Raw genomic sequence first — 14,308 nt, 5'->3', positions numbered from 1 at the left:
CCTCTCGCTTTAATGATTATTTTATCATTCTTGTATCAAATCTCAAGGTTTCTTGCTCATTATGTCTAAGGGAGGTTTTTCATGCGACATGCACCACTGGATTGCTCATTAGGATAGATTTAGGGATAAATTTATGATTTTTGTATTCTCAATTTATTTATTCCTGTAACACTGCTTTGTGATCAAGATAATTGTGTAAAGCACTATAAAAATAACACTGAATTTAACTGAACCCATGCAACACAATTTTAAACCAATATCACTGGATGTTATGTATAGGTTGTTTTCAAAATTTCTAGCATTTAGGTCATATTATTATAAAACTCTTTTAAAGATAAAGTTTTTCAGTAAAGTTTACTTAGTGTGTGCATGCACTCACTGAACTTATACTTAGATATTAGAGGTGTTAATGATTTAAATGGTAATGCTAATGTTTATATCCAGTGCACTTTTTACAGTGTTATGACTTAACTTTCACGCCAGTATTTTTGTCAGACAATTCCTCAAATTACACCATATTCATACCAAGCTGCTTCAATGGATAGCACAAAATATGTGAAAGGCTCTAACAAAATATGTAATTTGAGTACACTGGCCGTACCGTACATAGGTGGAACTCCTACCTGCCGGTTTTTCATTACTCTCAGTTCACAGATAACGCATGACCATGTCCCTGCCACACATTTATACTGTATACATTAATGGCATTTGACAGATGCCCCTATCCAGAGTGATAAGATGCTTTGTAGCATTTATTATTAAATATATTCTAATACTGTTTCATTAGGACACAGATGACCACAAGAATACCATCAGTCTAAAACTGTTGGGAGAGAAATTGTTAGAAAGCTATTTTCTTTTATTTAAAATCCAAGAGGTAGAAATGTGGTGGTGTGGGAGAAACTACGGAGATTGGAAACAAGTCCTGAGGCTGCATTCGGGATCAGTTTCAGAGTTTGAATGAGCCAGGAGCTGGTTGCAGGAGTCCAGTCTTGAGATGACGAAAGGACTAAAAAGCATCTGAGTGACCTGTTTGGACAGAAACGGATGAATTCTCCTGATGCTCTAAAAGAGAAATCGACAAAGAAAAGGACAGTTGGTTGTACATGCAGTGATGGTGACATAAGAGAGTTGACCATAGAGAACACAAGATCTTTATATGTAGATGAATCAACTGGGATATTTTGCTGGGATTAAGCTTCAGCTGTTGAGCGGCCATCCACAATTAATTATTTGCCAGTTATGCCAAGATCTGAACAGAAATAAAGAGTCTGTAAATAAAGAGGGGGAAAAAATTAGTTGAATATTATTTTCATAGCAATGGTATTGCATGTACAGTACTTTAATTTCTAATCAACATCACATTTAGTTTTCTTTGACAGTGCATATTGGAAAATATTTTATGGAATGTCTAATTTAAACCTGGTAGTCTTCAGGAGAAATGTCTCCACATCATGCATTCATTTAGTAAAGAAAACTGGTGATCTGGTAAACCTAAACCTTCCACCTCCACACAGAATAAAACTCCTTGTTGTGTTTTAGGCAAGGCATGTGTGGGGGAGGAATAGTACTGACATCCTGGATGTACAGCAAACCAGTCTTTGACTGCAGCAGATTGGTGGAATTTTACATTATCCCAAAACAGCAACAAAGGTAGTGGAGTTACTTGCTCTCTGCTGTCTTTCATTCTTTTCTTACTTGCATTCGATGGTGCATGAAATTCAGAAAAGAAATTCCACTCTATAGTGAAAGCTAGAGTATCCACACCACCAAGTTGTGTGCCAGAACTGGGCTATGTAAAATATGTTACCAGCTTGCAAGAATGTTCTGGGTACAATGTCCATATATATGACACTATTATTTATTTGATGTTTTACCTTTTATCCTAATTTATGTCCAGCAAAATTTTTGAGTAAATATGATATTTTTCTCACTTGGAACATTTCTGTTCCAAGAACATGAGTGTTACACAAACATCCCTTAAAATGTCTTTAGTGGAGAAAGTAATTTATCTTTATTGGATAAATACCAAGCAATTGTGATCACAGAGAGATGTATGAGAAAAAGGGAAAAAAGAAAGTAAAAATACAGTTAAGTCTCTATAGGCAATTCACATGTTCCAAACCCCATGTGTGTAATAATGTGGAAATACAGTAGCTTCTTCGGGATCTTGGATCTTTAAACTAATCACCCAGCATTGAGACACAAACTTCTGGATTATTTTAAATGAAAAAACATTATTCACATATTCACATTCCCAAAACTGATATTTTGCCAGCACTTTAGCGTAACCTGACATCACTTTGTCACAAAATATTTTAGCAACTGTTTAATAAATGGTTTTAAACTGTTTAATAAATAGTTTCCCCTGCCAGATCACATGAATCTTTTAACATTATAATGATCGAAGACATACATACAGACAATAAATTATAGTAGGAACATAACAATGTTTTTGCAAATCACTGAAGCGTCTGAAATAATGAGTGCAGGACACATGCAGCAATGTATAAATAATAGGAATTTGAAGTATTCTGCACTTTGTCTACAATACCCTCTAAAGCTGAACAGTCCTCGGTCTGCTATTTTCAGCAGGATAGCAGCCCTATTAATACATTGCAGAAAATCTTTTAAATGTAAAACACTTTTTCTTTGTTTAAAATAAAATACAATCCTTGGCCACCGCGTCCTCATACGTTTAACTTGCTTCATCATAAGAAATGCTGTCGCACTTAATCACAAATAGGAAGGAGTATATTTGCATTCAGGATGCCTTGGAGTTTTTGTAAACCACTAAACTCCCCGTTGCCTTTAAAGGACTGTGTACTGGAGACTAAATATGGGCATGGGTTCGAAATGGATTTCGTGGAATTTTCAAGCAGCACACAGCAGTGATGATGCGCATTACACAGCTGAAACCGAGTTCACTTCACTCCGCAGCTTTTTCTTAAACGTGTTGTCTGACTTATGGAAATATACAAGGAACGATTAACAACTACAGCTATACGGGAACCTGACAAATAGCATTTCCTCTTCTATCCAGCGACCTACAACTTCGTGATCATGTCTAGGAGAAAAGTGAGAGGACTCACTCGGACCGGGCGCCAGGTAAGCGAGGATCCGGATCTCGACAACTTGCTATCAAACCTGTCTCCTGAAGAGATGGAGGAATTACAGAAGGAGGTGTCGACAGTGCCTGACCCAGACCCGAGTGAGATCGTAATAGTAGACCAAACAGATTTAAAGCAAACTATACCTAATAAAAGAGATTCCACCTTCAATAAATCAGGCGAGTTAAAGGCGGGTTTGCAAAGGAATCTTTCCACTGAGGTAAGAAAACGCTTCAGATGGCACCTTTATCATCTAATCTCCAATTCAAACTTCTCTTTAATCAAAAAAACACTAATGGACCCTAAAAACCCTTCTATCTGTCTGTCTGTCTGTCTGTCTGCTAGTGATTTTATTGTTTAATTGCAGCAATCCTTTCTGGAGGAACGTTTAAACAGCAGTAATTGCATGGCGTGCTGCAAAGCTCTGATGTGTGGTGGGTCTGAGCCTAGGCTTGGTGTGATACTTGGGCTCATTGCTAATGTGCACTGCCTTTTAAGGTTACACATGCCATGCCAAGTGCTTTGCACAGCAAACATACTTAAGTTTATAAATTGTGCCCTTGTCTGCTTACTAGATGTATGTCTCCTCTATGAAATGTTCATGTAATTTAAACAAAGAATCTGATGCTCAATGTACAGCAAATTGTATAAACTGAAGTCTAAATGAACTGTACAATAACCTGTAGACTTCTAGTTGGCTGAGACACAAAGCTTTACAACACCCAATTGCCCAATAAAAACATCCTTGTTTTTCATAAACACATTTGACATTTCCACTATGACTTTTATTAAATGCATTTGCAAGTATGTCACTGCCCTGTTTGAAAAGAACAAATTCGAAGTAATTTTATTTGTTATATGCAGAGTGCCATAGACAATTGTATATCAGCTTGCTTATGGTGAGACTGTGCAAAATGACCGCCATAGCAAAAAAGAAATAAATAAATGGAAAAAAACCTACATCAGAAAGATGCAGAATGCAGTATAATTCTAGGTCAACAATCTTGAGAAGAGTCTTACTTCAGATGGTTTGAGAGTGTTAAGAATGACGACTGGTGGCAGAACTAAGACAGAAACATATGTATCCTTTTCAAATAATATAATTAATTGCATATTCCATATCATAATAATCATGTTTAAGTATAAAGAAAATGTAAGAAACAATAAATAATATTATAAAACAGATAATGTTATCTAGTTAACTGCTAACTAATTGTCAAATATTCAAATAAATTCTTCTGCAGGAGTTTAAATTTTTGCTGGACCTAATAAATCTTTTGATTTCAGTAATTGTTTATGTATGAATTCATAAGATGGTCTTGTTATGTTTTCCCTCTAGGGTGAGCCCAAAAGAGAAAGTCGGAAACAGGAATATCTCAGAAAAATGGGCTTGAGTCAAGAGACAAATGTTTCCAGTAACGACAGCCAGGAAGGAGGACCTCAGAATTCTTTGTGCAGTTCTTCTGTTAAACAAGAGAAAACCATGGAGGACAGGAACACAAGAGCCACCGTGGATTTTAAAGATGCTAGGGCAAGGCGATTGAAAAGGAATGAGGAAATTGAAAAGAAATGTGAGGTCAAAGAGAATGAACAGAACGATGATTACAAGCTCAAAAGTAAATATGACACAAAAGAAGGTAGCAGCAAGACAAAGGAGTTAATATCCAAGCTTCAGGAAAAAAAAGAGGATTGCAAAGAGAAGGAGAGAAGAGATGAAAGCAGGAAGAGAGAATCAGGAGACAGCAAAACAAAGGAGATGATTTCAAGGTTACAAGGGAAACAGGAGAAGGAAGAAAAAAAAGAACAAGAAATTAGAACAGATATCAGAAAAAGACAGGACAATAAGCCAAAAGGCCTCGTTTCCAAGTTAGAGGAAAACCAAAATTCAGGTGTAGAAAGTAAAAAAGAAGACAGCAGAAGGGAAGATGATAAAAAGAAGACAGAAGAACAAGCAGAGATACTTAAGTTAGTTAGTAATGGAAAGGAAAAGGAAATTATTGTGAAGGATGCTGGGAAAAAAATTGAAAGTATAGATAAAGGCAGTGAGAAAGAGATAAGGGATAAGAATGATCAAGCGAAAGAACTATTAAAAATTAATTCTGTTGACACTGCTAAAATGAAACCAAAAGCACAAAGTGAGATACAGTATGAAACAACTGAATCCAACACAAAAGAAGAGGTTGGAAATTGTGTGACAGACAATAACTCAAAAACCATGACTAAAGAAGAACAGGAAGAAGACGAGCTTACTAGCATGTTTGCAGAAGATCTAGAGAGACTAGAGAGCAATGACCCAAAGATGACTGAGGTCAATGTTAACAATTCAGAAACCATCAAAGTCAAAACCCTCATTCAGTTTGCCGAAGCACTTACTAACAATACACATGTCAAGACATTTGCTCTTGCTAACTGCCGTGCTGATGATCATGTGGCTTATGCTATTGCAAAAATGTTATGCAGCAACAAAATCATTACCAGCATCAACTTAGATTCTAACCTTCTCACCAGCAAGGGCATCATGGCACTAGTCCAAGCCCTTCAGCACAACACCTCCCTAACTGAGCTTCGCTTCCATAATCAGCGGCATATATGTGGAGGCAAGACAGAAATGGAGATGACAAAGATTTTGAAAGAAAACACAACTCTTCTCAAGCTTGGATATCATTTTGAGTTGGCTGGTCCACGCATGACTATGACCAATATCCTCAGTCGTAACATGGACCGGCAGAGGCAAAAGAGGTTGCAGGAACAAAAACAGGCCACAGCCCATGGAAATGGAGACAAGAAAGACACACTGAAGGTCCCAGAACTTGGTTTCAGCAAAGGTTCCTCAAGAAGCTCACCAAAGCCATCTCCCACTCCATCTCCTATACCATCCCCTATACCATCCCCTAAATTGACTCCAAAGGCCTTTAAAGCACCTGGTGGTCCTCCGCCCCCACCACCTGGTGGCGTACCACCACCACCACCACCTCCAATTATAGATGGAGAATTCCTGAAGAACTCTCTGACACCTGTGTCAAAGAGAAAGCTTGAGGACAAGACTGGAGGCCGAGGTGGAGGTCAAAATTCACGGGATCAACTTCTAGCCTCAATCAGGGGTGCCAATATTAAACAGTTAAAAAAGGTAAGATATAGCTTCTCATTAGTTTCTCATCATCATTTTAACGTGTTAAAATATTTTTTGCATGAAGATACTTAATTAAAATACATAGTTAATGTGTTTATTTATTAAAAACTTGGTAGCACAACAGCATTTAAACTTTTAATTCATATAGAGCATCTTTTTTCTTTTCACATAGGTTTCAGTTCCAAAGCTACTGCAATAATCAGACAGGGAAACGTTAAACTCAGAATGAAGAATGGGTGGCAGACATCTCTCCTAGTGAAGCTCAGGCTATTGGCATCGTCTACACAGACTATGGCCTTAAAAGACAGGGTGTGCGCGATAAACACAGTACAATTCTGTCAGATACAGCTTTGGCCCAGGATTCTGTCATGAACTATGGAAAGGAGTAGAAGCCTGGTGCAGACTTGGTGCTCAGAGGTTAAGGTTTCCAGCCTGTACTGATACTTGCACTAAGTGAATAATTCATAAGGTAAACTGATGAATGTGTGACATACACTATATGTGTGTGTCTATTAAAGGTATTTTTCCAAAATACCTTTTATAGTTTTCAAGCTTTACTATATTGTATACACTTCATTATGCACATTGATATAATGTATAATACTGCTCATACTCAGTTAATCTTTAAATAATACATTTCTCAGGATAAATTTAGTTCCTTCATAAAAGTAGAATATTAATTCATGTCTATTAATATTATGTGACATAATAAATACTTAATACTTGTGACATAATAAATATTCCATTTATTGGTTAATTATTTCATTGTATTTTACATTGGACTTTATTTAGGTGCTGGTCCTCATCAAATTAATAGTATTCACTGCCACAAGTTTGATTGTCACATCTCTCATGCTTATCAGCTGGGCAAGTAAAAGCTTTCTTTGTGTTACAGTAAAGGTTTCCGCATCACTGTTTTTTTTTTTTATATTTTAATGATGTACCTTTAGACGTTCAAGATTATGTCAAGACTAAAATACAATGCCCAAAAATTGTAAATGCATGTTTAAAATGTTCTTTTATTCATACAGCATAAATGTAATGTTGTCCTGTAGTAAAAACTTTTACGTTTGAAATGGACAAAATATTTTGGTTATGTAACTTCTTACTTCAGGGTTGAAGAATAACAGAATAGTGATGTGAAAAATAATGTGTGATAAAAATGTGGATAAATAAAGAACACACTGTCAAAAAAAACTGATTTGGAGATATAATTTCCAAAATATATTTTACATGGTTAAAGTTGTCATGCTATCTAAGGCCAAAATAACAAACATACACCCAAAGTGCCTAAAGAAAGACTACACCCATTAAGAAAAGTATTCAGACCCCCTTAAATTTTTCACTCTTTCTTAAATTTGCTAAAATCATTTAAGTTAATTTCTTTTCCTCATGAATGTACACATAGCACCCCATATTGACAGAAAAACACAGACTTGGTGACATTGTTGCAGATTTATTAAAAAAGAAAAACTGGAATATCACATTGTCCTTAGTATTCAGACCCTTTGCTCAGTATTTAGTAGAAGCACCCTTTTGATCTAATACAGCCATGAGTCTTTTTGGGAAAGATGCAACAAGATTTTTACACCTGTATTTGGGGATCCTCTCCAGTTCTGTCAGGTTGGATGGTAAACTTTGGTGGACAGCCATTTTAGGTCTCTCCAGAGATGCTCAATTTAGTTTAAGTCAGAGCTCTGGCTGGGCCATTCAAGAACAGTCACAGAGTTGTTGTGAAGAAACTCCTTCGTTATTTTAGCTGTGTGCTTAAGGTCATTGTCTTGTTGGAAGGTAAACATTTGGCCCAGTCTGAGGTCCAGAGCACTCTGGAGAAGGTTTTAGTTCAGGATATCCCTGTACTTGGCTGCATTCATCTTTCCCTCGATTGCAACCAGTCGTCCTGTCCCTGCAGCTGAAAAACACCCCCACAGCATGATACTGCCACCACCATGCTTCACTGTTGGGACTGTATTGGACAGGTGATGAGCAGTGCCTGGTTTTCTCCACACATACTGCTTAGAATTAAGGCCAAAAAGTTATATCTTGTTCTTATCAGACCAGAGAATTTTATTTCTCACTATCGTGGAGTCCTTCAGGTGTTTTTTAGCAAACTCCATGCAGGCTTTCATGTGTCTTGCACTGAGGAGAGGCTTCCGTTGGGCCACTCTGCCATAAAGCCCCGACTGGTGGAGGGTTGCATGATGGTTGACTTTCTTCAACTTTCTCCCATCTCCCGACTGCATCTTTGGAGCTCAGCCACAGTGATCTTTGGGTTCTTCTTTACCTCTCTCACCAAGGCTCTTCTCCCTTGATAGCTCAGTTTGGTTGGACGGCCAGCTCAAGAAAGGGTTCTGGTCATCCCCCCAAACATCTTCCATTTAAGGATTATGGAGGCCACTGTGCTTTTAGGAAGTTCCTAAAAAAAAAATTTCTAACCTTGGCCAGATCTGTGCCTTGCCACAGTTCTGTCTCTGAGCTCTGCAGGCAGTTCCTTTGACCTCATGATTCTCATTTGCTCTGACATGCATCGTAAACTGTAAGGTCTTATATAGACAGGTGTGTGGCTTTCCTAATCATATCCAATCAGTATAATCAAACACAGCTGGACTCAAATGAAGGTGTAGAACCATCTCAAGGATGATCAGAAGAAATGGATAGCACCTAAATTAAATATATGAGTGTCACACAATCCCACTTCTTATATTGATAATGTGATATCAAAGCTATATATCAAAGCACTATATATATATAGTGCTTTGATATCACATTATCAGTATGAAAAGTGGGATTGAAGATACTGTATGTCCTTTACTCAGCAGTGAATCCAGCTGTGAATTGCTTTTTGAAATTTTTATATATATATATAGTGCTTTGATATCACATTATCAGTATGAAAAGTGGGATTGAAGATACTGTATGTCCTTTACTCAGCAGTGAATCCAGCTGTGAATTGCTTTTTGAAAATTTTTATTTTGATTTGGACAGCAGCAGTGCAGTTTATATTAAATTGTCTCTGACTCACCCTGTGCACCCAAGAAATGTCTATATTTGGTCATTCTCAAAGGCTGAATCTCATTCCTGTCTGTCCACAAAGCGGTGGGGAGAAAAAGAGAGCGAGAGAGAGAGAGAGAGAGAGAGAGAGAGAGAGAGAGAGAGAGAGAGAGAGAAGTATAAGTGAGATTAAAGTCCATGTTTTTTTTTTAAATACCAAGATGGCTTTGATTATGTTTGACATTTTCTTTATTTGGAAAGTGAACATGAATGTAAAACAGAGGTTATTTATAAAGACTATATACAGCAATTACTATTGCATAAAATAATTTTAACATGACGTTTGTGTTATTAATTTTTCTTTCCAACATTGTCATAAAAAGGCAATTAATGGATAATTTATCATCACAGTGGCCTAGCACCTCAAAGTTTTTATTCCTGCTTAAATAGGGTTTTAAAATCAATTGACATTGTCCCAAAGCAGCGATGTTAAACAATGTTGACACAATATTGCCTCTAATAACATTTGTGTAAAAAAAAAAAAAAAAAAAAAGTGCTATGCCATTCAAAGAGATCGTGATGGAAGATTATCAACTGTTTAGTAAAATTAAGTCATACAAAAACAACAGTAGAAATCACAGCTATGTTGAATAGTGTAGTGAAAGTAAGAGCATCTCCACATGGGACTAAATGGCTGTGTAGTCTTAAGAAATCCACTCAGTGAGATAAGATTTCAAATGTTTCAATGTTTTAAAATTTCACTCCAGAGCAATGGAAAAAGGTTGTATGTTCTGGTGAGTCCAGATTTTCTTGTTCCAGAGTAATGGGCTGATCAGAGTAAGAAGAGATGCAGATGAAATGGTGCACCATCATGCCTAGTGCCTGCCATACAAGACTGTGGGGGCAGTGTTGGTCCAGCAATGTTCAGCAATGTTACAGTATGTGACAAAAATTAGGTCAGGTGACTGCCTGCGTACAATAAATAAGCAGGTTTTTCCATTAATGATTTGAGTGACAATGCCAGGATTCATCACCCTCAAATTGTGGTTCAGGGAACATAGGACATCACACATGAATTAGCCACCACAAAATCCAGACCTAATCCCTTTAAGAATCTTTGGATTGTGCTGAAGAAAATGCAGCACTCTCCCCTAATCAAAGCAAGATTTTGGTGAGAATTTAATGCAACTCTGAATAGAAATAACTGTTGTTACTTTGCATCAGCTTACTAAAATGATGCCATGAACAAAACTATGAAATATACACTCAGTACCTTAAAATGACAAAGTGAAAACTCAAGAAATTCAATAAATTTTATTAATTTATTCCCAATAGTTGTTTCTCTTCATTTTGTAGCGTTTCTCTTGTCTGCACTGCTTCCAGTACGTGTATGTGGATGTTAGATTTTTTGTCCAATCAGATTTCAGCCTCTCGGACATACTTAAAAATACATTTTCCAGAAAAGCTAGACATCGTGAGGAGAGGTCGGTCAACCCCAAAGCTAGCTAGCTTGTCTCAGCCCAGGAAAGGGTTTGTTCATCACTTCCAGATCAGTGAATACGAGCGGTACCACTGGCTTACAGCCTCTGAGGAGCGGTGCAAATTATGAGTCTGCATCTCTGGTGAGTAAGTTGTATTTTATTTACATTTTAATGTTTTTATCATGTTATTAGACAAATATTGATTCTGAACTGCTCCAGGTGATGTAGGTACACAGTTGCGGTTGTAGTGTAGAGGTTTGAAGTTGTCTTAACTGGGTTTCTTGCTTTAGTAAAATGGTATTTACCCTCCATATGCGAAACGCCTCGCTCCCATTACATGCCACACATGGTTATATTAAACTTTTGTATAGTATTGTTGGTTTTTATAATTGCGACATGATAGCGGTGGTATTAAGAGGTGGATTAAGTTGGGTATGTCCCCACTGAAAGCCCATTTACCAAATGCGCAGCCTGCCACTGAAGGATACAGACTCTACTCACTACACACCTTTGGCAACAGTTACAGCTTAGAGCAGGGGTCTCCAATCTTTTCCCGAAAGGGCCAGTGTGGGTGCAGGTTTTCATTACAACCAATCAATGGTCACACCTGATAGTCATTGAAAGTGTAGATCATTAGATTTGAACAGGTAGAATTTGGTGTGGACTTGCTTGGTTGGAATGAAAACCTGCACCCACACTGGCCCTTTCTGGAAAAGATTGGAGACCCCTGGCTTAAAGTCTTTTTGGGGATGATGCAACACGCTTTGCAAATCTGCATTGGGAGATTTTCTGTCATTCTTTATAGCAAATTCTCTCATGCTGGGTTAGTTTGGATGGGGAGTGTCGGTGGACAGCCACTTCCAGTTCTCTCCAGAGATGCTCATTAGGGTTAAAGTCAGCACTCTGGCTGGGCCACTCACGAACATTCAGTGTTATCCCTAAGCCACTTCTGTTTTGTCTTGGCTGTGTTGTTAGGGTGTGTGTCATGTAGGAGGGTGAAACTTTGGCCCAGACTGAGGTCCTAACCACTGTGGAACAGGATGTGGAACAGGAACAGGCCATGTCCCTGCTTCAGAAAAACACTCCACCACCATGCTTCACTTTTGGGATGGTTTAAGGCAGATAATGAGTGGTGGCAGATTCTCACCGGACAGAACGTTTAGAATTAAGGCCAAACAGTTCAATCTTGTTTTTCAGAGTCCTTCAGATGCCTATAGGAAAACGTCTAGCAGGCTTCCATGGGCTTCTATTTGCACTGAGGAGACACTTCCATTTAGCCACTTTGGCATAAATCCCTATCGGTGGAGTGCTGCAATGGTGGTTGTCCTCCTACAACTTCGCCCCATCACCACACAGGATCTCCGGGCTCCGTCAGAATGACCATTGGGTTCTTGGTCAACTCTCTTACTAAGGCCCTTTTCTGTGATTGCTCAGATTAAACACTCAACCAGCTCTTGGAAGAGTCCTGATTGTGCTACACTTTTCCCATTTGAAAATTATGGAAACCACTGTGCTCTTTGAAATCTTCAGTATAGCAAATATTTTTGTTAGCGCCCCCAGATCTGTGCCTTGCAACATTTCTGTCTCTGAGCACTGCAGACAGTTTCTTTGGCTTGGTTTTTGCTCTGATATGCATTGTCAGCCCCCTATAGAAATGTGTGTTCCTTTCTAAATCATGACCAATCAATAAACTTTTCCACAGGTAGATTCCACTCAGGGTGTAGAAAAATATCAGCAACGATCAAGAGCATTCGGAGAAAATTTTTTTTGCTTAGTGTTATTGCAAAGAGTCTAAATATTAATGAGAAATAAAATGTATTTGAACAATTCTAGTATCAGGCTGCAACAAAAAATGTTTTTAAAATGAATGGGGTCTAAATAATTTCCGAATGCACTGTATTTATGTAGTTTACATAAATAATCATCCCTGGCTTCGGTATAACACCTCTACTAATAATTAAGCTGTTGGTGTTAATTCTGTTGTGTTATTTATAAAAAATTATAATGCTCAAAAATAATCTATTAAAATATTAAGAAAATAAAACCAAAGTCCTGAACCAGACTGGATGGATGGAGGTTTTTAAGCACCGATTTGTAAATCTAGGGCAGAGCTGGAAGAAGTGAGTGGTATCACAAAACTTTGCTTAGTTGTATTAATGTGTTCGCTGTTTCAAAGAGTGGTGGAGAGGATTAAATTAACATGGCAGAGATATGCCACCTGCCTCCCATTTCCTCTTCCTTGAGCTCTTCAAGCTGTTGCTGAAGTCCAGGAAATTGCACTTGTTAGTTAGTTTATGCAGTTCCCAACACTGTTTAAATTTGTTAATATTTATATAGTGTCTTGCAAAGGTATTTAGACTCCTGGCCAATTATCACATATTGCTGAATTACAAATAATGCATGAAATTTCTTGTTTAATATTTACTTTTAAAACACTGGAACTCAAAATCAATTATTGTGGTTATTAAGGTGTTTGTGGAAAATATTTGGTGAGAATAAAAATTCAAATGTCTTGCTTGAATCTTGCTTAAATTCAGTCCACACATTAATATTTATGATGTTTTAAAATAGTAATATGTTTTAAAATAGTACTTTTTGAGTATTGAGAGAGAGAAGGGACACAGAAGTCTGTGTACTATATGTGTGCACAAAAGTGTGTGCAAAAAAAAAAAAAAAATAATAATAAAAAAAATAATAATAATAATCCAAAGTGATTGTGGCAAAATAAAGCCATTTTTGGTTTAAAGATTTGTCTCATGTCTTGGGTGTCTAAGATTTATATTAAGCAAACCCTAAAGAACCTAATGAATAAAAGTCTTTCATCACACCTTAAAATTACCCTCTTTTGACCTCTGTTTCTCTCAGACTCACCAGTTCAACAGTGGCCAATTTTCCTGCACCACATTCACTTCAAAGATCAGATCACTTAATGTTTAGATTATATAAAGAAAAAAAATGCTACATAACATACATTACATAAAGTGCTACATTATGTAATGTGACCTATCGGATATCAAATGTTGATGCACGGTAAGAAAAAAGTAGGGGGGGAAAGGAAAGAGAAACACACTCAAAAGATAATGGACACTTAACATACATTTGTTCAGTCTAATACTATTTCATATGCCCAATTCTGCTCAGAAGATAATGGTTAATAATCCCTCCTGCAGCTTAATCTCAAAATATATAAGGGAAAAAAAATCATGGCTTGTTGACCTGTTTGTAAATTACCTTTTTCAGCCTAATGTTCAGTCTTTAATGTTTATCAGACACCTACAACTCTTTGAATGCTTTAAATAATAAACCGTAATTGTTCTAGAAAGACCAAAATGTGAAGAAAAAAAAGATCATCTTGTGATCTGCCAGACAGCATAGTGGTGTCATGGTTCGAGCTTCCACAGCTGTTTCTTTAACTGTAAACAAACCTTCAGTGATATCGGTCCTTTTTACATTATCCAAGCCAATCATCAGCCCTCAACTCAAATGAGCATGAATTTCACCTCCTGAAGAGGAGACGGACAGGGGAAATGGACAAAACAATCAAATGGAAAAAAGATGCAGTAATAGCCTGGAAAAGCAACAGTCCCTTTTTTCTA

At 37.3% G+C, this 14,308-nt stretch overlaps 1 protein-coding gene across 1 annotated transcript; it reads left to right on the top strand.

Annotated features, from left to right (window-relative positions):
- The first annotated feature begins 2,857 nt into the window (after positions 1–2,857).
- lmod1b (leiomodin 1b (smooth muscle)) lies at positions 2,858–6,747 on the top strand. The gene is made up of 3 exons (XM_083533655.1): positions 2,858–3,330; positions 4,450–6,237; positions 6,413–6,747. Exons 1-3 carry the CDS (start codon positions 3,064–3,066, stop codon positions 6,437–6,439), a joined length of 2,082 nt encoding a protein of 693 aa, XP_083389781.1. The 5' UTR covers positions 2,858–3,063; the 3' UTR covers positions 6,440–6,747.
- The last annotated feature ends 7,561 nt before the right edge of the window (positions 6,748–14,308 follow it).

The sequence above is a fragment of the Silurus aristotelis genome (assembly GCF_946808225.1).
Source record: "Silurus aristotelis genome assembly, chromosome: 28".
Classification (NCBI taxonomy): domain Eukaryota; kingdom Metazoa; phylum Chordata; class Actinopteri; order Siluriformes; family Siluridae; genus Silurus; species Silurus aristotelis.
This window is presented reverse-complemented; position numbering and strand designations above follow the sequence as displayed.

What these genes read in the sequence shown, in the direction of transcription:
- lmod1b (XM_083533655.1), top strand. Translation starts at nt 3,064, where the DNA reads ATGTCTAGGAGAAAAGTGAGAGGACTCACTCGGACCGGGCGCCAGGTA. An exon ending in AAAGGAATCTTTCCACTGAG is followed by an intron (nt 3,331 to 4,449) that starts GTAAGAAAACGC and finishes TTTTCCCTCTAG; the next exon opens with GGTGAGCCCAAAAGAGAAAG. An exon ending in ATATTAAACAGTTAAAAAAG is followed by an intron (nt 6,238 to 6,412) that starts GTAAGATATAGC and finishes CTTTTCACATAG; the next exon opens with GTTTCAGTTCCAAAGCTACT.